We start from the raw sequence: 22,855 nt of genomic DNA, 5'->3' as shown, positions 1-22,855 counted from the left end.
ACAGGAATACAGGTAAAGCTCATCAATCATTGTCAGGAAGTAAGTATCAAACAATAGATAATATACAAAGAACTGTAAAGACCTATTCTGAGTCAGGGTCTATTAGTTAAAGGGCTGCAAAACTTTGGGAAACAAACTCATTTCCTGCTCAGACCCTTATCATTTAATTAAGAACATTCTTAGCAAAGCAGGTTTCACAGGATTTAATATATTTTTTCTCAGGCCTGATCACCCTGGGAACTGCCCTTTCCAGCCCAGGGCTATACCGCCCTCTGTCATTGTTTCAGGCTTAAATCATGCAGGGGAAGTAAGGCAGCCAAGGGATTAGGAGACTTCTCGCAGACAGAATGAGGACTCAGCTTTGTCAAGCCAAGGGGCAAGGGTCCATTACCCCCTTTCTTCATAGTCCCCCATGTCCTTCCCTGAGGCCTTCCATGTGATCGTGCCTGTCTTAGATCGTTCCCCCTTGGGGAATCTTACCCATCATTGGCTAACCGATCAAGCACTGGGGGCCAGTTATGGATGAAGAAAAAGGAGCAGAAGCCACGCTCTTGCCAGAGAGATAAGCCTTGTCTCCTTAGTGGGTTATGGTCCGAAGGTCGCTTCATCAGCCTTAGCCATGGCGGGGTTACAGCTTCTGAAACCAGGCAGGGTGGTTCCCAACAAAACCCCTAGGAAAAATAAGTGGTTCTGGTGAGGACAAAGTAAAAGTAAGTAGACAAAATATAAAACAGAGATAAATACCATATTCTGCCATGTGTAATGCGCACCTATGTTTTTGTGTGCATCATACAAGGGAGTATTACACCCATGGTACATTTTCATTATCCCATGTATAATGCACATCCTTATTTTCCCCTCAAAAATTTGGGCAAAAGAAGTGTGCATTATACACAGCAATTACAGTATATGTCATCCTTGAATTTGGGAGCTGGAAAGAAGTTTAAGGACTATTGTCCTTTATTTTATAAAGGAGTAGAATAAAGCCCAAAGTTATTAAATAATCTACCCCAGTTGTCTAATCTCAGTCTAGCCTTTAAGACAAGTATGAATAATAATACGATGAAGTGTTTGTCTTTTCTTTGTAAGGCTATATTACTATGAAGTTGAAACAGGAGATATGGAGAGTAAAAAATGTATGAAATTCAAATAAAGTAGCATGTAGTTTAGTCTTAGATATGGCATCATGGAAAAATTAGAGGTTAACTGAAGTCGGAATTGCTGAATTTGAGTTAAGGCTCTTTAATAACTTTGGAACTTTGGGCAAGTTATTAATTTTTCTCTAGTTTATACATTTTAGTGGGGATTGCAAATATACTTGTCATATTTGCTTTGTCAATGTATAGACTGAAATTATATGAGAGTATTTAAAAAATTGAAAAGCACTGCTTAAAAGATCTAGCATAATTACAAGAAAACTTCATGGCATGGTTACAAGCCAGTTCCTTAGAGCTGTTGGACTATGGGGCAAATCATTTACCTCTGAGATTAGGACTCATCATTCCACATGCTATCCAGTGCTCTTGTCTTTTCCAAATAACATGCTACAAAGGTACCATACTTTTAAGTCGTGTATCAAGCTGATGTAAAAAATAAGATGATTATTGTAATTCATCCCTTTAAAATTCTACAATTTTATTCATTTTAGTTAGGCATGAGACAACAATGCTCAGTCACTTGCTTTTCCATTTGTTTGCTAAATGGCACTATGGAGAAAGTTGAGGAAGTAAACTAAGTTTTAACAATGTAATGTTTAATTGTTCCTTCATTCAGTCACCAAATGTTACTGAGAGCCCGGGGGCAAATAACAAAGTTCTTGTCCCTGCCTTCCTAGAGTTTAAAGTGTAGTAAAGGTAGGTAGATATATTGAATAGGCATTCACAAAAGGAAATGAATAAATTACAAGTAGTGACACCTTTAACAGCTGCTTAAGGAAGTGCAATTAAACAAGAGGCTGAATTGAATGGCCTCTGCCCAGGTTCAGGAATGGTACATTCACATCACTTGTTATATGTGGTCCAGGGCGTCCTTCCACTCAATTTCTACAACTGGCTTCTTTAAGGAGACTTCGTGATACCCTGTTTTTCTTTACCAATGCATGAGAAGCTCAGATATCTGATAGCTAAGAACTTCGGACAGCAGGAAATTTGCTTCCTCCTCACCTGAGCTAACGGATGTAGTGAATGTTTCTACCTCAGAAACAGTGAGGGGGCCTCACCAGGAAAGTTATTTTTTCTTAGTTTTCTTGGCAATATCTTGACATTTCATCTATGCAAAAGTAGGAGAGAGAAGACACAGAAAAATACATTTCTGCTTCTCCAAAACAACCTGGTAGTTTGAAATAGAAACAATGAATTATTAAATGTTTACAACTGTGATATACAGCACATTTTGATAAAATGCCATCTACTTTTCCTTCTATTCCTTTAAAGAATCTTTTCTAGTTGATAGAAAAGTAACACAGAACAGTGCTAACTAGCCCTTTGCCTGGCGTGACTTTAAGGCTGACAGTACATCATTTTTTATTTCACTCACTTGGGTCCAAGTTCATATCTGAAAAATCTTACACACCATAGATTCACATGGCACATCTATTATTTCTGGATGTGAGATAGCAAAGCTCGGCTCTCATTTTTATTTTAAGGTTGAGATATATCAGGGCCCAGCTTTCTAGTCGTCTGGGTCTTGATAACTTGGTTTATGGTGGTGTTGTCATAATGTAAATTGGTGAGTTTGTAAATATAAAGAAGGGAAGGTGGACTTCAGGCCCAGTAGACTTGAGGTTATGGAGGACGCTATGCTCTAGTATATGACCTTCCTTGGGTAAAATTTTCCTCACTGATCTTAGTTTCTCTTTCTTTTCCACTCGTCTCCCCTTCCCTGCATTTGTGTCAGCATCTGTGTGTCAATTGCCTGTGTCTCAACTGCCTCTTCCCAGCTTGTCACTCAAAAATGCTGACCTTAGATACTACTCATTCCCCCAGCTAGATTTCTTTATTTATAAGAAATTAGGCCAGAAACTCACCAGAGAATCACTTCATACTGACTCACCTGCATTCCCCCCACCCTGAAGGGACCCCACTCCATGGCCCTCAGGAAGAGAAGCTTTCCCATTCAGAGTAATGTCTGGAGGCAGAGTTGATGTTTCCCTCTGACAGTGGAGATTTTTTTTTGCACCACAAAGTATCTAGGTTTTCACTCCTCACATTGAACTTCGGGTTTCTCATTCATTGGCCCCACTGCTTGTTTGCGTTGGCTCAGTTAAAACAGCTGGAGCTCACGCCTCGAGATCCCTCTGTATACATATTTATAGCTGGGCTTTAATTTGTGGCAGTATATGTTTTTCCCCAAATTTTTATCTGGAAAAACTTTTAAATACAGAAGTTGAAGAGTACAATGAACACCCCGGTGCTTGTCAGCAGAGAATATTTTTGAACTGCCATTTGGATTTGCTTTCCATGTTTTCCATCTTCCTCGATGTGTGTAGCCCGCTGGGCCTTTAGTATTTTTGAAGCAGGGTGAAAGCAAAAATCTTTAGAACTGGGCTACCCAGTAAGGTAGCAACTAGCCACATAAGGCTGTTTAAATTTTCACTGTAGTTAATGAAAATTAAAAATTAAATTCATCAGTTGCACTTAAGAAAGGCTTTACCGCAGTGGTCCTCAAACTTTGAGATCCAGTAGGATCACCTGGAGGCCTTGTTAAAACACATATGGCTGGTCTGCCACCTGGGGTAGGGGGCACAAATACGTGAATTTCCAACACTTTCCCAAGTGATGCTGATACTGTCTGTCGGTCTGGAACCACGCCATGAAAACCACTGCTTTAGTAAAAAAAATTAAAATAGGATGTTAAAATACTATTGACCACACTGGCTTCATCATTAGGGTATTATCTAGAACACAGGACAATCTGGGTGCTGTTATAACAGCTGGACTGAAAATAGGGTCAGGAGAGATGGTGAAGGCCGTGAATAGCAGGACTGAGTGGAAACTCAGAAGTTTAGGTGAGGACATAAGTTTAAAATATCTGTTATGCCTTCAATTGGAGATATGGAAGAGGCAGTCAGGTATTGGGGCATGGTTAACACTCTGGATGGAATATACAGTTTTGGAATCTTTAGATTGTAGATGATATTTAAAAGCATGAGAGAGCATGAGGTTGCAAAAGTTGTAAATGTAAATACAGTACTATAGTCAACTAATGATGAATCCCCAAAGGCCTTGAATCTTACCAGGCTACCTACCACTAAGCCAGGTTTTTCCAGACTTGCTGATCATAAAATTGTCCCGAGAGCTTGTTCCAGCTTTCTTCCATTCCATTCCAACTCAGTAAAGCTCTGACATTTTCAAGCCCCTTTCTGGGGATTCTGATTTAATTTAAGGTGAGACTTAGAACTGTATTTTTAGTTATTATCCTGGATAAGTTTTTCAAATTAGATGATGTTTTATTTTATTGTTCTAAGACTGTTGAAAAGTAAGAGGTTGTATAATATGCTAGACTTGGAGCCCACCATACTGAAATCATCCTTGGATTGATTTGGACATTTAATGGATGGCTAGGGAGAATGCCATGAAAATACCTAGGTTTTGGCCCTGGTTGGAGTGGCTCCATAGATTGAGTGCTGGCCTGTGAAGTGAAGGGTCAGTGGTTTGATTCCCAGTCAGGGCACATATCTGGGTTGCAGGCCAGATACCCATTTGGGGGTGTGTGAGCAGCAACTGCACATTGGTGTTTCTCTCTCTTTTTCTCTTTCCCTTCTCCTTTCTCTAAAATTAAATAAACAAACTCTTAAAATAAGAAAAGAAAATACTTAAGTTTTAGCATGGGGGGGAAGCAGAATCTCACAAAGCCCTAAGACATACCAGGCTAGTTTCATACTATATTTCATGCAATTAACTGATGAATGAGTTTTATTTTAGCAAAGTATAATATATGACAAATAGGACAACCTCTGTTTTTTTTTTAATGAAGGCCTACCTCACCTTTTCTCTGAGTGAAATATGTCTTGGTATTCTAACCATTCTCCATAAATTCTATTATCTACCTTGCTACATATTTATACATTCACAATTTTATAATTACTATATTTTGCTGTAGCATGGCACCTGTTTCAGATTATCAATCAGTATAACTCGATAGACACTTTCCCTAAAGTAAGGCAAAAGGCTGCACTTACCACTTAGGTTGAGCGAAGGTACAATCTGTTTGCCTTTAGAATTTTGTATTTTCTATGACTTCAAGAGATATTGCTGGATAAGACATTTCTTCACCATCTTCTATGAAAGATGAGCATTAATAATGCAAATTAGAATCAGGCCAAGTCATGCCAAAGAGAAAACAAGGTCCAGAAGCCTTAATTCCTTTTAGAGGAATAAATTTAAAATGGTAAGTTCAACAGTTCTGCCATAGCAAAGAACAAGCTTTACATAACCCTTAAATACTAAAGGGTTAAAAATAAATTTATAGACTCTTATACCTTGATAATATATATGTATGTATCTATGTATACCTATACCTACACTTACACCTATGTTTATTTCTTATAGGTAATAGAAAAACGTGCATGTGCTCTTATGGATGTAATATATGTTCATTTAAATGTTTGTTATATATATGAGGTCTGTCCAGAAGGCATCCAGCCATGCAATATGAAAAAGAGAGACATTTATTGAAGAAGATACAAGATTGTACATAAAAACATTGTACATAAGACAATGATGCCTCAGTCCCCTTCAAAGTAGGTACTTTGAGATCTCACACAGTTCTCCCAATTGCCATCAACTGCTCCATCATGGTTTCCTGAATCTCACTGATGGTCTGAAATCTCTTCCCTTCCTTTCAAAGGTGATTTTAGTTTTGGGAAAAGCCAGAAGTTGCAGGTTGTCAAATCTGGGCTGCAGGGGGGCTGAGCCACCTTGGCGATTTGATGTTTTGCCAAAAAAACTACATGAGCATAATGCATGAGCAGGTGCATTGTCATGATAAATCTGACAGTCACCAGTTGCCCATAGCTGGGGACTTCTGAATCATCTGGATAGTTTCTGTGGACGAATGTTCAAGCTTCACACAAAATTGGATGCAGATTCCTTGCTCTACTCTTTCAGTCATTTTGAATGTGACAGCCACACAGTACACATGCTCACTCAATGGCATGTGCTAGCCCCACTGACAGGGAAGTCATCATCATTCACGCATGTGCATTCCAGTCCTCTCTCCTTGGCTTCCAAGTTACATCAATGTCGCACAAACCATTCTTCTTATATTAATAATGGCTGGACTTTTTCTAGACAGACCTAGTATGTGTCTATATACATATATCACTATAGTATAGTAAGGCCAAATTTTATCTGTAACTTTTGTGATATGTTATTACTTTATACATTTTATATATAATGACAGCCCTCTGATATAGTATAGAAGAAGAAAAGATGTTAGAGGAGTATAAAACTTTAAAAAATAACAATTTAAAGCAATGCTAAAAATTAATTAACTAATTGCTCATTTACTAACTACCTACCCAGCACCTTCTGTGCACAAAGCAGTATAAAGGATACAAAGTATTTAAGGCTAGTTTCTGCTTATCAGACATTATCTGGTGTGTGTGTTCTTGTGGCAGAAGTGGAGGAGAAGAGTGATAAGAGGGGGAAACCCATATTCTAAACACTGAATCGAGGCAGTTTAAATGCCCTACACATGGCATATGTGAGGTCCTGGATTGCCTAGAAGAGTCCTTGCTTATTCCCACTATTTTAGCATAATTAATAATAGTCCCCTCCTTCACTCTCAAACGGGTCTGAGTTTGCATGTGAACATCAAAGTCCCATGGGGTTCATAGGAGATGAAATTCTCACAGTGATAAGAAACAATGAGGCTGTCACTGAATCCTGAGGGGTGGGTTTGATTTTCAGGAGGTAGAAAAGGAGATGAGGAAGGTAGTCAAGGCTTATGTCTCATCATCGTTTGCTTGTTTTCCCCAGTAGCTTCCTAAATTATGTCCCCCACTTTCTGTTTCCTTTTTCTAAAAGTCAAAATCTGCTCTAACTAGCACCTTCCCTCTACCTTCACTTTTTTACAAATGCCTTAATGATTCTTCATCACCATACGTTAAGGCTCAAGCCCTGACGTGCATTTAAGATTTTTCAATATTTGGCCCCGGCTTGCCTCTTGCTCGTTGTCAATGTTCACTTTTCACTTCAGCAATATTGAGCTTCTGTGATGTTCTGAACATGCCATCCTGTTTCTCCTTCTCATATATATCTTTGGTTATCACCACCAGGGCAATTACATATAGTAATTACTATATGCTTGGAACTGTCGATCTGAAAGTTTTGCTTGTATGAACTCATTCAATCCTTGCATGAATTACCATTAACAGATGAAAAAATGAGGCAAAGAGGGGTTAAGAAAATTTCAAAGTTGTTTATCTGGTAATTTAGTTGATATTTGAGCCCAGAAAGATCTGGCTTAAGAGTCCATATTTTGTACCACAATTCTATAATATTTCTGGTGTTGGCACTGCCCTTGTCCTCTGATTCTTTCAACCCAGATCAGAATGTACTGTTATAATCATCCCCACATTCTCCCATAAAGTAAATTTGTACTTCTTTTGCTGAGCTAGAAGTATAACCCAAACAATAACATACTGGGAAAATAGGTTAGTGCTATTGGTGGCTGAGAGGAATAGAACACAGTCTGATCAGTTTTGGACATATTTAATTGATGGTGATAGCTGAATATTCAAGTATAAATGACCAACAGTTGGAATTGCAGCATGAGCTCAGCAAAAAGCTCAAGGCAACAGTATAAATCTAAAAGGAGAGGGAAATTAAGAAACAGTAAAGGCAAAGAATCTAAAATGCAAGAAGCCTAGACTAGTTATTTAGTTTTATGGAAGGCAAAGGAAGATACAGTTTAATGAAGGAGGTGATGATGAGCATCACCATCAAATTCTAAAAATCCATGAAATATGATGACGACCGAGAAAAGATAATTGGATTTGGCTAATTATAGGCTGATGGTAGTAAGAGCCAGATTTGAAAGCATTAGAAAGAGAAAGAAGGTGCTTTGAAAGAATTAAATTCGGCATTGATTTGATATTTGAACCTGTCAGTTGCAATTTATTTCACACACCTTGAAAAAAGAAAGAAAAACCTATATCTTGATGCTGTCCCATGAAATACACACATATTGTGGCCAGTTTCATACAAGGTAAGGAAGTCATTAATAGGTTAGTGGGCAAATTAAATTTTCTATGACAATACGTTTTTTCCACAAAGAATTTACACAAAATGTAATTTCCTACAAGCTTATTTTAATAAATTTCTGGTCTCCATGCCCTCATAAATAAGGGTTACATTCCTGGTAAACAAACAGAACAGACAAACAAAAAATGCTGCAGTTAATATTGAATAACTATGAACATACTGTTTTTCTAAATAAACAAACAGAGGGGAGATAACCAGGAAGAGAGTAGGTACAGCCTTGTTCCAGATGGATAACGTTTTTTGTCCTTATATCCACCTTTTGTATTTTCCAGTCATTTCCTCCTAATGGTATTGAGAAGGATAATAGCCAGCATAGCATTTTGAAAACTCAAAGTGCTATGTCAACAAGATTATTCACAGCCCAATTTTCTTATAAATATCATCAGGACCTATATTTAATTAAATTTTAAGTAAGAGGTGGTGGTAAGTATAGAACCCTGATTTTAGAAGATAATTTTTAAAAGGGGTGAGATAATGGGACAGTGGGTAAAAATGCATCAGTGTTGAGCAAAGTTATTTTTAGAGATTCAGGAAAATTTTGAAAGTGCAAATCCAGACAGAAAGGACCGATCGAGAGGCAGGGAATAGATACAAGAGAGGAGACTAACTCATGGAGCAAGCTATCAGTGTTTGTAGAAACGAATGGGGGAAAATGATCTCTGGGAAGATGTGAGGGAAAGGAAGGAAGGAGGGAGAAGAAGAGAGGGAAGGGAAAGAATGGTGAGGGAAACGGAAGACAGGACAGCAAATAGAGGAGCAAGGAAGGGAAGGAAAGGAAACAAAAAGGAAGGGAAGAGAAGGAAGACATTTTTCACTGGAGAGAAAAGAATATGAAGTTCATGACAATGTCTTCATGTTTCTTGGTGAAGTAAAAGCCAGAGTTATCTGCTAATTTGGGTGTTCTGAGGGGATGATACGGAACTTGAGCAACATTGATTTGATGTTGCAGATTATCTGCTTGTGATGTTAAGAATTTCTTAGTGATGCAACTTCCCCAGCATTATTTAGTTGCCTGGAATATTTTTACTCCTCTAGTGCCTTTGCTACCACAACTGATTGGATCGATGTTAATTGACAGCTCCATAGACTATTCCCATATGCCAGGAAGAAATGTACTCTCAGCTGCACCTGATTGAACTCATATTTTTGATTATGAACATTTTAATAAATTCACAGTGATTCAGGAACACTTATTTTCTTATATAACATGAAATTCCAGTGCATATGTGACAGAATATGCAATTATAGGACATATTTTCTGTCTTTAATACAGTTTACACAATTCTAATATCAGAACTTTCTGGTACATACACACAATCATATGAACTGAAGAGGTTGAGTAGTTGTCTAACCCAGCAGTTTCTAGACCCTTGGTTGTGTGCACCAGTAAAACACAAATAGGAGGACCAACACAGGGTTGCCAGTTTTTAATTTGGCCAAATAAAATATTTAAAAAATACCCTGCTATAACATACAAATAATTTTTATCTTTAAAAATAATTTAAAAGATGTACTTTTATAATATAAATCTTTAAATTGAAATGTTCAGCTTTATAAATATTTATAACATTATTCTTAATATCCTGGATCAACTGTAGGCCTATGACAATCTTGACATGGGGTGCTGGTCTATGGAACTATATTTGGGGTGATCAGTCTACACCTAAACAATGTCTGGGCCCCAGCTCCAACAGCTAGTAAGCCCCCTACCTTTCATTATGATGTGGAGAGAATCACCAGAATTCGGATGATATGGCTCCTCTTTACATCTCTCTAGCTTTAAATACTGAGGTGTTAACCACAGATTTTTTCTAAAATAGTCTTATTTTTGGCAATATAAAAATTATCAGGAAGGGTAAAAAATGTAATCATTGAGTGATCTTCAGAAAGATGACTTCTAGGAAACAAGAATAGCAGTTAAAATAGTGTTCTTTAAGGTAATTGGAAAATTATGTCTAATTTTAAGGGTAGAAATCATGAATTCTAGGATGCCAAAAACACACATGGTTTGTAGAGTGAACACATATACGTACACTACTTCAATGACATAACAGCAACAAAAAAATCATTCCTTCCCCAAAGACACATGTATTTATATCTATATTTGTGTATCTGTATTTGCATACACACATGTAATAGTTTCCTTTGAGCCCATTCAAGAATGAGTTGCAGACATCATCCCCTTCACCCCTAAGTACTTTAGTGTGCATTTTATTTTCCAAGAGCAAGGATATTACCTACAGTAATGTAATAGCCACTCTACATTTAATAAAATTAGGAAAATTAACCCTTTTAGAAGGTTAATAATTAATCAATAGGCTATGCTCAAATTTAGTCAGTTTTCTCAGTAATATCCATAATTACTATTATGTTCCCCATCCACTATCCAATCCAGAATCAAACATTGTGTTTGCTTTTCATGGTTTTTTAACTTCCAGCAGTTCCTTAGCCTTTTTTAAAATTTGTTTTTTTATGACATTAAATTTTTCAAGAGCTCAGTCATTATTTTATAGAATGTCCTCAATTTGATTTTCCTTATAAATTCTGTTTATGCAATTTTGACTGGATACCAAAAAATTATGTCTTTTTCAGTACAGTTAGTCCCATAATTGATGATGTTATCTCTAAAGGTAGTACCTGCTTGATTTCTCCACTGTAAACTTTCTTCTTTTTTAAAAATTGTAAATTAATACAGAAGAGGTACTTTGAGACAATGTAAATTTCTTATTCTTCACTGAAATCATTCATGAGTTTTAGTATTCATTAATTATTGTTCCATGAACAGATTGTCATGATGATGGCCAAATAGTGACTTTCTAACCCCATTAATTTTATTCTATTACATTTCTTAGCTAACATTCAACTGCGAGGAAGAAATTTCTTCTCGCCATTTATTTATGTCAGTACATACTGGTGGATTCTTATTTTATGCAACTGGTTAAACCTATTACCATTGCTACTTATTTTGATGTCAAATTGCCCATTTTAGCCAGTAAGAGCCCCCTTCAAGCTGTTTACTATGTCTTCCTAACATCACTCCCTTCCATGAGCATTAAACTACTTTTTAGCACAAAAATATTATGCAAAATAATACAAAAAAGAAGTGGTGATTTATGTGATTATGTTTCATTAGTTCTCTTTGTATTTCATGAGTACTGGTGTGAAGATGGAATATAAAGTCTGTAGAAATTCTTCTATAATCCTTACTTATGTTGGTTGGAAACAGGAAATTCTTTTCAGTCATTGATAAATCGGAATTCATTGTCACATTGTTTTAGGGCCATGAGGTGATGAGGAGACGACGTCGGGAGGTTGTAGAAGGATGACAGAAGCACTGAGCACGGTGGCCCAGTTCATCCTCAAGGCCGCGTTCTCCTGTTAGGCTTGGTGACTGAGACTGTGCTGCTGTGATGACCCGTAGCTCCAGAATTTAGATCATAGGACTCCAACTTATATAAGCTTCTTTAGACTATCATTTTACTGCCTGTACCACTCCAGCAACCTTTTATGATCTCTGTGAATTCTGCATTCGACTCCATTGTAGTTCTCCCAGTTACTGTTTCTCTATACAAAGCATGTTAGATTAGGCCTCCAAGCTGACTCAAGGCAAATCTTTGCCTCTTGCTCACTTTCAAAAACTATTTCATCACCATATTGTCCAAGCAGGAGACAGATGGGATCTCAAAATGAGGCAACAGAGAATATTTATGAAGGGGGCATTTTAAAAGGTGATGGAAAGGTTAGGGAAAAGTTACAAGGAAAAGGGGAAGTCCAGCCACAGGTCTCAGAGAGGAAGCGGGGATGAACAACCAGATCCTCAAGAAAGTAGCTCTCATTGTAAGAGGGCACTCTCCAACCCAAAGCATGACTGCTGTTGATTAAACGCAGCCACTGCCAGCCAAGAGCAACCCAGGAAAGAAGGATCTGGGGATTAACTACCAAATTAACTCTTCTCCCACTAGTGCTTTCCTGTGGGAACTTATCATTGGCCAAAACAGTTGGGAGCTAGAGAGAAAGAGATTGATTGATGAGACTGAAACAATGCACCTAATTACGTTCACTCAGAGCAGGGTGGAGCAGCATGTGGAAGCATGGCTGCGGAGGTGCCAACACAAGAGTGAACTCACACACAGCAACTTTTACTTTTGGAATACAAATTTAAGGTCTTCTTATTGTGCCTCAAGTGGCCATCCACCATGACTTGGGTTTCTATACTTTTTCTCCTGGAGCTACCAGCTTATGCTCTGACATTAGTTTCTTCTTCTAACAGAGACACACCTTACTGTCAGCCCAGGTAGACCCATTTGTGCATGTACATATGTGTGTTAGTGTGTGTTCAGCTCCTCTTCTCCCCCAATTTGTAGAATAAAAATATCTGCATCTTGCTATAAAACACTAACAGAAAGTAACTGGGCAAACAATAAAATAAAAAGTGTAATCTTTATTAGTTTTGCACATTTTTAATGTTGGTTAGCATTTTTAGGGTAATAATAGCATTTTCCAGCATGCAGTTCACGAATACAGTTTATCTAAGTAGTTTTAAGAAAAAGAGGAGTCTATGATTTGCTTCTTCTTTAAGAAACGCAAAATGTCCTGATGTAATTGACTATATATGTTTACTACTCTCTGTTTTAGTGGGGAAAATGTGAAATCCACACCATATTTAGAGCAATCTAAAGCAGCATGACTCCAAAGAAATAAAAACATAAATAGAAGTTAGAAAAAAGGAAAAAATGAAAAAATAAACACTACCTTACTTCAGGTGCTACCAAAAATGTAAATAAAATTTTATACCCTTTTCTAATTGCAAAGCATAATTTGAATGTGAGTTGTGAACCTATTATGCCCCTTAAAATTATGAAATAATTTAAAATTAGCAAATGTAATAAAAAAGCCAAAATATACAACTACCCATTCTTGTTTTCATTTCTTTTTTAGTAAATTTCTTCCTTTAAAAAGTACTATTATGGACAGAAAGTAAGAAAAGTGATTGTGATGTCAACCTGAAGATAATTACCTCTTCACATTTATGTACATAATGCTGAAAAATAAAATGAAATGATTTTTTACAGTATTTATATTTGCTTATAAAATTCTAAACACATTTTTAACAGCTTAAGCAGTGTTGTTTTTTTTTCTTTAAACATATCTGTACAGTCAGGCTATACACCATATGTTACCCACTGAAAATTTAAAAAGAACCAAAAGGCTATTCAACTGCTGCAAACTATTGCTTTTAATGACTTAAAGAAATGAAGTCTGTTGAAAAATTTCCTTGACTTTACCACTGACTTATAGTTTCTCATAAATGAGATTCTGAGCAGTGGAAGAAACCAGATACAGCAGCATGGTAATATAAACATGCATTGATAGCATCCAAACTATCTATAATGGTACAGAATACATTATATTACCTGTGTAAAGCTTGCACTCTACATTTCTTGTGGTACATATTTGATGCAATAAATACTGTGCTTCAGTCATTATTTGTTTGCTCAAACGTGCACCACAGGGTAAAATGACTATTTACATAATAAATAGCATTTCATTAACATATACAGTGTTGACCTTGCTGAGCTGAAGATGGCTAAACAAAGTGCAGGATTAAGCAGAAATTTATAAAGGGTTCTTTTGGTCAATTCAATCTTCAGGGGAGAAGCGATGCTCATCATTCAGTTTTTTAATACAACAAACAGAAACATAATATTTATGATTCCAGACATTTGAATGAAGTTTGCACCTGCTAAGATTTAATGGCCAACCCCAACCCCCCAAAATGATCTACTTGGTCTAGGGGCTGGATTTAAAAAAAAAAAGAAAAAGAAAAAAAAAAAAACAAGATGAGCAAAGCACCTCCAATGATCAACTAATTACCCCTCCCAGAAACATGGATGGAAGTTATGAACTCATTGTTTTCCTTGTGACTTATTTTTCATGCATGATCTCTAAGTGTAGCATGCCCTCATGCAAACCACGTCTTTGTTCAGATGGGAGGGCCACGTGATTGCCTTTAGTCCTGGTGGCATACCTGTTAAAGAGGTCCTTTAATTTATTTCCCAACAGAAACCCCATTTACAAAAATAGTCACATTAATAAACAACATATGGATTAAAAAAAAGATGAATCCACTAACAGATTTTGTAAAAATGTGACAAATGTGGCAGTTGAAATGCAAAGAGTGGATACAATTACTACACTAAAGTGTCTCATGTTAAACAACCCAAATCATAGGTTTGCACCCCTTGGAACTGGTCCCTGCAGTCTGAGTAGCCATTTTGTCTCTTGTCTTCAGCAGTGTCAGCTGGTAGTGAGAACAGTAACCTCCTGTCAAGGTTGTCTCCCCTTTATACTGAGTCACAGTTTCTGACAAGGGGTCACTGTCTTATTGTAGGCACTGACCTTAAGTAGATTTGTGTAAAAACAGTCAGTTTGGCATTGACCTCCTAAAGGAGTCCTGTTGACAAAGATACATCACCTTCACAGGCTGTAAACAAATAGTACCTCAATTATTTGTATTTGTTTTTGTTTATTTCCCTTTGGCTTTTTCATCTTTGCCTTCTTGCTCATGTTTTTCCACAATTGGCTTTGTTACCCGATCATAGGAGGGTGGACAAACTGCAGTGGACATGGTCAGATCAGTTTTTTCTGTAATAGAATTTTCATTTATTCGGTCAATTATCATGTCTTCTTTTACAAGAAGATTAGCCCCACCTTTGATTTTATTTTTATTATATGTAAAGGAAGCTTGTTTTAAAGTTCGCTTTAAAAGGTGGCGCCTGTAAGCACGCTGAATAATAACAGCGGAAACCTCCTCTTGTTTTCGTTTTAAAGTCGTAGTAATTGGCTGGTAGGAGGCCTTTGATGGATTAGAAGCCATGAATCTCTCTTCCATCTGTATTCGGAGAGCATCCATCTCTCCACTCTCCCCCAGAACCCGCTTAGTAAAAGCAAATAAGATGTCAAGACAGTGGATCCGGTCACCACTTACCATGGGCAAATCCATGGCAATGAGTTGGAGTTTGTTTGGCTGTGGCAAATGGAGAGGGGGTTCAAGAGCAGCTGCAAACTGAGATAGTTTTTCAAATTCCATGAACTGGGTGGCATCAGGATCAAACTTCTCCCAAACCTCATAGAACATCTCAAAGTCATCCTCACTCAGGGGCTCTGCACTCTCTTCAGTAGCAACACTGAAGTTCTCCAGGATGACAGCGATGTACATGTTCACCACGACCAGAAATGAGATGATGATGTAACTGACAAAAAAGAAAATCCCAACAGATGGGTTCCCACAGTCTCCTTTAACTGAGCTACCAGGGTGATCTTTTTCAGGGTCACAGTCCGGAGGTCCACTATTAAGAATAGGCGCTAGCAATCCGTCCCAGCCAGCAGAGGTGGTAATCTGGAACAGGCAGATCATGCTGTTGCCAAAGGTTTCAAAGTTGAACATGTCATCAATTCCAACTTCCCTCTTAACATAGGCAAAGTTGGACATTCCGAAGATGGCGTAGATGAACATGACCAGGAAGAGCAGGAGGCCGATGTTAAACAATGCAGGGAGGGACATCATCAGAGCAAAGAGCAGCGTGCGGATGCCCTTCGCCCCTTTGATCAGCCGTAGGATTCGGCCAATCCTGGCAAGACGGATCACTCGGAACAGGGTAGGGGACACGAAATATTTTTCTATCAGCTCGGCCAGAAACATGCCTATGGATAATAAGAAAATGAGAATGCCAACCAGTGAGGAAGTTATAATGAAAATAATTAATTTTCTGTCAAGACTCCAAGGTAAAGTTCAGAGCACTGAAATGCAGTAACATAATCTTAAATGTGACATGCATATAACATATAGTATATAGTTATATATACTATATGTTATAAATAAACCATAATTTTGACATTCAATATTAGATTAATTCAATATTTGCTATAGACAATTTTTTCAATCTTAAATTAATGTGTTAGAGTCCTAACCCCCCTTGTGATAGTATTTGGAGATAAGGCCTTTAGGAAATAATTAGGCATAGGTGAGGTCATGAGGGAAGGTCTTAATCAGAGGAGACATTAGAGAGCTGCTGTCTCTTTCTAAGCCCTGCTCTCTCCCCAGCCCTGTGTGGACATAGTGAGAAGTTAGTCATCTACAAGCCAGGAAGAGAGCTCTTATAAAAAACCCCACCATGCTGGCTCCTTGATCTTGGCTTTTTAACCTCAGAACTTTGAAAAAACACATTTCTGTTGTTCAGGCCACCTATTCTGTGGTAATTGGTAATCGCAGTCTGAGCTAAGACTATATTCAGTTCAATAAACATTTTTACAGTACTTTTTGCCTTTGAGGGGTTTTTGTAAATTATGTTTAGCTTATTTAAATCCCAAGACTGAATCTAAAAAAATAAAAAGTTAAAAAGGTTCAATTCTGCCTGAATCAGCATTAGCTAAAAATATAAGAACAAGTTTATATGAAGACAATTATTTTTCTGAAAATGCCAAATCGCATATCCTCTTTTCAGTCCTTAACCATCTAAAAGTATCTTCAGTTTTTGATGCTATTTTCATCTCCCCATGAACTTAATATTTTCTTAGGATCCATCTATAATATTCTTACACATTTATTTATATATGCTCTGGTGCATCTCTAAAAGAATCCAAGGCTGATGCTCTCTCTGGTCTCTTGTAACTGAAATTGGTCTCTCAGTCCTCTTCTTTTAAACTTCTTTCTCCATTTGCTTTTTATTTTTTAATTTTTTATTGTTCTTCAGGTATAGTTGTCCTACCGTTTTCCCCATTGCTCTCCCCTGCCCTTTCCCCAACTCTGAGTCAATCCTCCCCACATTGTCCATTCCCTTGAGTCCTCTATTCATGTTCCTTGACTTGCCCCTTCCCCTTCTTTCCCCTGCTAATCCCCTACCCCCAGCACTCTGGTCACTGTCAGTTTGTTCTTTATTTCCGTGCCTTTGGTTCTCTTTTGCTCATTTCTTTGTTTTGTTGATTAGGTTCTACTTATAAGCGAGATAATATGGTATTTATCTTTTACCACCTGGCTTATTTCACTTAGCATAATGCTCTCCAGTTCCATCCAAGCTGTTGCGAAGGGTAGTAGCTCCTTCTTTCATGGGCACATGAAGAAACACTCCATTTGCCTTTTAAACCATGAAATAATAGTTGTACTGAAGGGGAGCTCAAGAAACCAAGTGTCTTTGAGTTAGACTATCTTAGTCTGTAAAGGATAAGTAAACCTATATAAGTATATGTATTGTGTATGTACTGTGTGTGGGAGAGAGAGAAAGAGAAAGTGAGAAAAGAGGTGCATACAACCTTATTACCCCATCCCAAACTGATCACACATGGATTAGTGCAGGAATCAAAGGCTACATACAACATAAGAATTGGATATAGGGCCAACTTCTTCAGAGGGAAGAATGACATAAATATTTGCCCCCAAAAGGTGACACATATTGGATGGTTAAATGTTAACCCACTCATATCATCTGGTTTAGGAAAGAATGAATACTTCATGCTCACAGACAAACTTCATTTCACTGGAGCTAGAATTGTAGCTGGAATGAGATGAGCTCTTGCTCATGTGACCGGTTGCACATTGTAGGCTTTGAAATATATGACTGATGAAACACTATTCCATGCCACCTCACTTCTCTTGTGCGTCATTACTATAAGCCCATTTCAGGGTAATCTAGAAAATCTCTATCTGACATCCTCAAAGAACCTACTATATGAATTTGCTAACATTTTATTCTTATTTTTATTCTCTTCTCACTCTATGCTTTTCCTTATCTTGCGATCAATTTCCACTCCTATCTACATGCTGATGATTCTATGCCCATATCTTTAATGCAATCTACTTCCTAAATATCAGACTAAATTTCTAGTCTTTTTCTAAACAGAGCCATCTAGAATCTAGATACTGTACAGCCTGTTTGATCTCAACATGTCAAAACATTTTAATCTTCGTTAATAGTATATTTCTATTCAGATGAATGAAACTTTAGTATATTGACAAATAATACACCTAGTGTCTAAAATGGACAGAATAGGATACAATACTGTATATACAGAAGGAACTTCATTTTCTAAGAAAGACAAACACACCTGGATGAAATACATTAAGGTAGTCACAGTGGTTATCTGTGAGTACCAGTATGACCTCTAATTTAAATGATTATTCCCACTTTTACTTTTATTGAGCTGACTTAAGAAACTAAATACTTCTTACCTACAATGGAGAGAATGACAACCACAAAATCAAAAATATTCCAGCCTATGGTAAAATAATAATGGCGGAGGGAGATGAGCTTCAGAACACACTCTCCGGTGAACAGCACAATGAACACCAGGTTGATGCGTGACAAAATGCTAGTGACATATTCACTTTGGTCATCTGTTTCTACCATCATGGTGACCATGTTGAGACAGATGAGAATCATGATGCTGATATCAAAAACTTGTCTGGTTACAAAGTCAAAGACCATTCCTTGAAATTTGTTCTGTAGAGAAACAGAAATGCTTTTAGCAACAGAAGGATTTTTCTGTATGCATTGACATCTATATAAGTACTTTTCACCATCGACTCTCTAATATTGTACTGAGTAACCATTGGCCCTGAATTTTTAAGAGATGGTCTGACTTCAGTTATCTAAATTGCTATTTATCATGTATATTACACAGAATAATAATCCCTGTCAAAAGCAGACTTCTCATAAGAAATATTGCATACTAATACACTTCTCTCAGAGACACAAAATGCATATTAACATAGTGAGATTATGAGAAGTTAAGAAACCTGTTTTATTTTGCTCTATCAATATGTCCCATGATCAGGGGCACCATACATCTGTTTCAAAATGTAGCATCTATTAACATTTCATTTGTCTTATTCTCAAAGAACGGTTCAAGGGGACTTGGAATTTCCAGGACACCTATAACATTATCATTTGAAGTTCGTGTACAGCAGTACTGATCTTTTTCCCCTACACAGTCTTTGCTGACATTGTCAGATGCAGAATTCTGATGGAGTCTACACAGTGATATTCAGACCAGAAAAGTGCTCCTTATGCTTTGATGTCAAAAATTTAGATCTCTTGTCACTGATCCATGGTTCTCCTTCCTAGTTCTGCCACTGTCAGTCATTTGGGCTATTGTCTGGTCATTTCCCTAGGCCACTGAGGAACTCCAAGGATATCTTCTATCCTATATTTTTCCTGTACACAGTTGACTCATGTCTATAAGACCTAACAAAGGAAAGTATGTATTATTCATCATTCTAAGGAGGCAACTGTTGCCTATCATATTATGAATGCCCTAATATTTTGTGCCCCAGTACATCCCAGGAATTATTTTAACCTCACAGAGCATCATCATAAAAATCAATACAGTGTGGGAGAAGACACATTTCACAACAGTTGTTTGGTTGGTTGACCATGGAAACATAAGAATGTCATTTGTTGGTATGAATTGTATTTATTGCCTCTGACTGGTATAGACATTAGTAATTCCTAACTTTATAGCCATATATTTGAATGATAGATACTAGAATTCTTTCTTTCTCCAAAACACTCAGTACCTCTAATGAAAAATAAAATGGAAATAAGGTGCTATTTCACTCAACACATCATCGACTTGATCTAGCAGAGACCTGTGTGTACTTTAACCGCATCCAAAATTTACTCCTCTGCCTAACATTATTTGGCAACTACTCTTGAATTTTATGAGCAACTCTATCATGTGCCCACCACATTGCTTTGTGTCCTTTGTCATTTAGTTTGGATTCCAGTGTGTAATTCTAAATCTTTCAAAATTAAGGGTACATTTTCTGTTTCTTCTTTTATTTTTTCTCTCTCTTTTTAAATAATTTTTACCATTACCATAAAATATATAAATTAAAGATGCTCTAAAATTTGAAGAAATCTTTGCTACTGGAAACATTAGCTGCTATCTCTTCTGTAAAAACCCATGCAAGTTTTTGTGTATTTTCCCATATCATTTGATATTTCTTACTCCAGGTCGAGGTATAGGCTTCTGTGGCTTTTTCGATCCTAATTTTTTCATTGCATTATAGTATTTCTTCTGTTCTTCTGTCATAAAGATGTCTTGACCTCCAAAGTATAGAAAAGAAAAATCAAAACTGGTTAAAACTGTGTCCCTTTGCACATAATTTTTCAATGTTATTGAAAATAACAATGTTAACTGTTAAACTTAAAATAGGAAAAGGGCAGTTAAAAAAGTAACGCATAATTATGCCTGGAATTTTAAATTTGAAAAATTAAAAGTACTTTTTAGGTACTATAATCTTATTTAATTCTCACAATCATCCAAAATTGACTTAATTATTATTTTCATTATTATTTTATGGAGCAAAAAAATCCCAGAAACTGAGAGGTTAACTATTTATTCCAGACCATATAGTAAATGAATGGTAAAATTTGGTTTTGAGAAACTAAATACATAGTTCATTACACTATACACACTGCTTTTCTGAAGTTAAAGATAATGATTTAAATTCAAATTTCGTAAAGAGTTGGAGTATTTATATTGTAAGATGATTTAGAGCACTCATAAAAAGGCACTTCACTCTGCCAAGAATTGGTGCAAAAAGATAGAAGGGAAACTGGACAAGTTGGTAGAAGAGTTATAGGCAAGTCAGAGATCATAAGTATGGTAGGTATGTGATAGACCAGTAGGAACCGAGGACTTGGAACTCAGGCTAATAAGTGAAGTAAAGTAGCCTGATATTGACTATAGGATAATATTAGTAATAATAAGAGAGGATGGGGCAGGGATATTCTAAGAGTGAAAGAGTCTAATATCATGAAAGGACTCATTACATAGTGAGAAAACATACTAAGCAAATGAGATGAGAAAGCAATACTCAAAGAAAGAAAGAAAAATGGTAAAAAAAACTCATGATACAAATTTAATTTATCAAATATCAAGGATTAAAAACAAAGAGCATGTTTGATGCCAGAGAATCAGCACTGACTTGGGCACACCCATACACTGTTATTGGCAGCATCCGTGGGAATATTATTCTGGGGCAGCAAACTACTTTCTTATGGGAATTTATCTTAAGAAAATAATTAAAAATTAATTATCTGGCACAAAGTCTTTGATAAGGCAATATTTAAATCATTAAAGATTAGAAGCAACCTGAATCATCAATATATTGGGAAATGGTCATGTAAATTATGATAATGTGTATATGAAGACTTAAAATACATATGGTCAAAAATAAAATGTACAATTATAGACAAAATAATTTCAGTAATGAGAATACATATAGAGAAAGTTTGAATGGAAAACATACGATGTGAATAGTGGTTTCTCATGAGTAATGATATTTCTTTACTTTCCATATTTTCTAGAATGTGCATTTATATTTGGAATGATGATACTTCATTATATAAAGAGCTGTTTAATTTAAAACTGGAACTGGTAGTTTATAAGTGAATATCAGGAAGAATGAAGTGGAATTATATAAAAGGAACCAATGAAGGTATATATCTTTAGCTGGAAGATATATTTTTAGTAGGGGAGTTGTGGGGATAAAACAAGTGGACTTTGGGAAAGAGGCATATGACTCTAGTCCTCTTTTCTAGTTCTTTTCTAATTATTCTCTCCCAAAAGATAGGAAATTTAGTCTCTGATTGAAAAAAAAACAAACAAACCCAGAAGTGAGAGAGGTTTTGCAAGCCCATGCACAGGAATATGGGACACATTCTTGGCTTTCTATAACCTGAAAGAGATGGGCAGTGGATGGCAGAAGGGTAGAGTACAAAAAGGGATTTTTAATATACAGGATCTGGCACAAATAATGCCCCTTTTTATTATAAAATCTTTTATTACAAAATCTCAAGCATGTAATTCTGTTACATAACAATAGCATACTCAAGCACATCATACGACATTTTAGGTGAAATGTTCAAATTGTTGTCCATCTCATGTGAGACATTCATGCACCCTACCAACCACGCTCAAGCAAGCCTTACTTCTACCAGACACTGTATACACTCATTTAGCTTCTGAATTAAAGTACCAATTGTTGGTGAGAATACTTCAAATACTTTTACTATCTTTAGTGGGAGAGAGAATATTAGAAATACTTATCTTCTTTTTTTGTTGGTTGAAATTATCTATGATGACACCAATAAACAGGTTCAAGGTGAAGAAGGACCCAAAGATGATGAAAATAACAAAGTAAAGATACATGTACAGACTTTCCTCATACTTAGGCTGGAGTTCCACCTACCAAAGGAAAATATTTTGTAAAGTATCACAATACATTTTGATACTAGAAGTTATTGGTGCTTTTTCATGATAATAGAAAAGAAAATTCCTAGTAATACTTAAGCATACTTTCCCCTCAATCCCCCAAATCCGCTACCTTAAGAAACAAACAAACTGAAAGTAGCCTTTAAGGATGTCTTCATGTAAAAACTATGGTTATGAGAAAACTTAAGAATCTGTATCTATTTTTATAACTGTAAATACAACTAACATCTTGATATTTGGAAAGTAGTATGTGAAATTTGGCAATTTTTTAATGTACTGAATTTTAATAATTTAAAAATTAGTGAAAATTT

The 22,855-nt window shown here is 36.5% G+C and overlaps 1 protein-coding gene across 1 annotated transcript in view; it reads right to left on the bottom strand.

Annotated features, from left to right (window-relative positions):
- Nucleotides 1-12,688: 12,688 nt before the first annotated feature.
- LOC123827779 (sodium channel protein type 1 subunit alpha-like) overlaps nt 12,689-22,855 on the bottom strand; it is a 112,217-nt gene continuing 102,050 nt past the window's right edge. Inside the window, 4 exon segments of the mRNA XM_045852276.1 lie at nt 12,689-15,971; nt 18,493-18,763; nt 20,274-20,378; nt 22,380-22,517. Of these exon segments, the coding sequence (XP_045708232.1) occupies nt 14,794-15,971; nt 18,493-18,763; nt 20,274-20,378; nt 22,380-22,517 (1,692 nt within the window). The 3' untranslated portion in view covers nt 12,689-14,793.

This window comes from Phyllostomus hastatus, unplaced genomic scaffold (assembly GCF_019186645.2).
Source record: "Phyllostomus hastatus isolate PE091 unplaced genomic scaffold, TTU_PhHast_1.1 phas_contig_1, whole genome shotgun sequence".
Lineage (NCBI taxonomy): Eukaryota > Metazoa > Chordata > Mammalia > Chiroptera > Phyllostomidae > Phyllostomus > Phyllostomus hastatus.
This window is presented reverse-complemented; position numbering and strand designations above follow the sequence as displayed.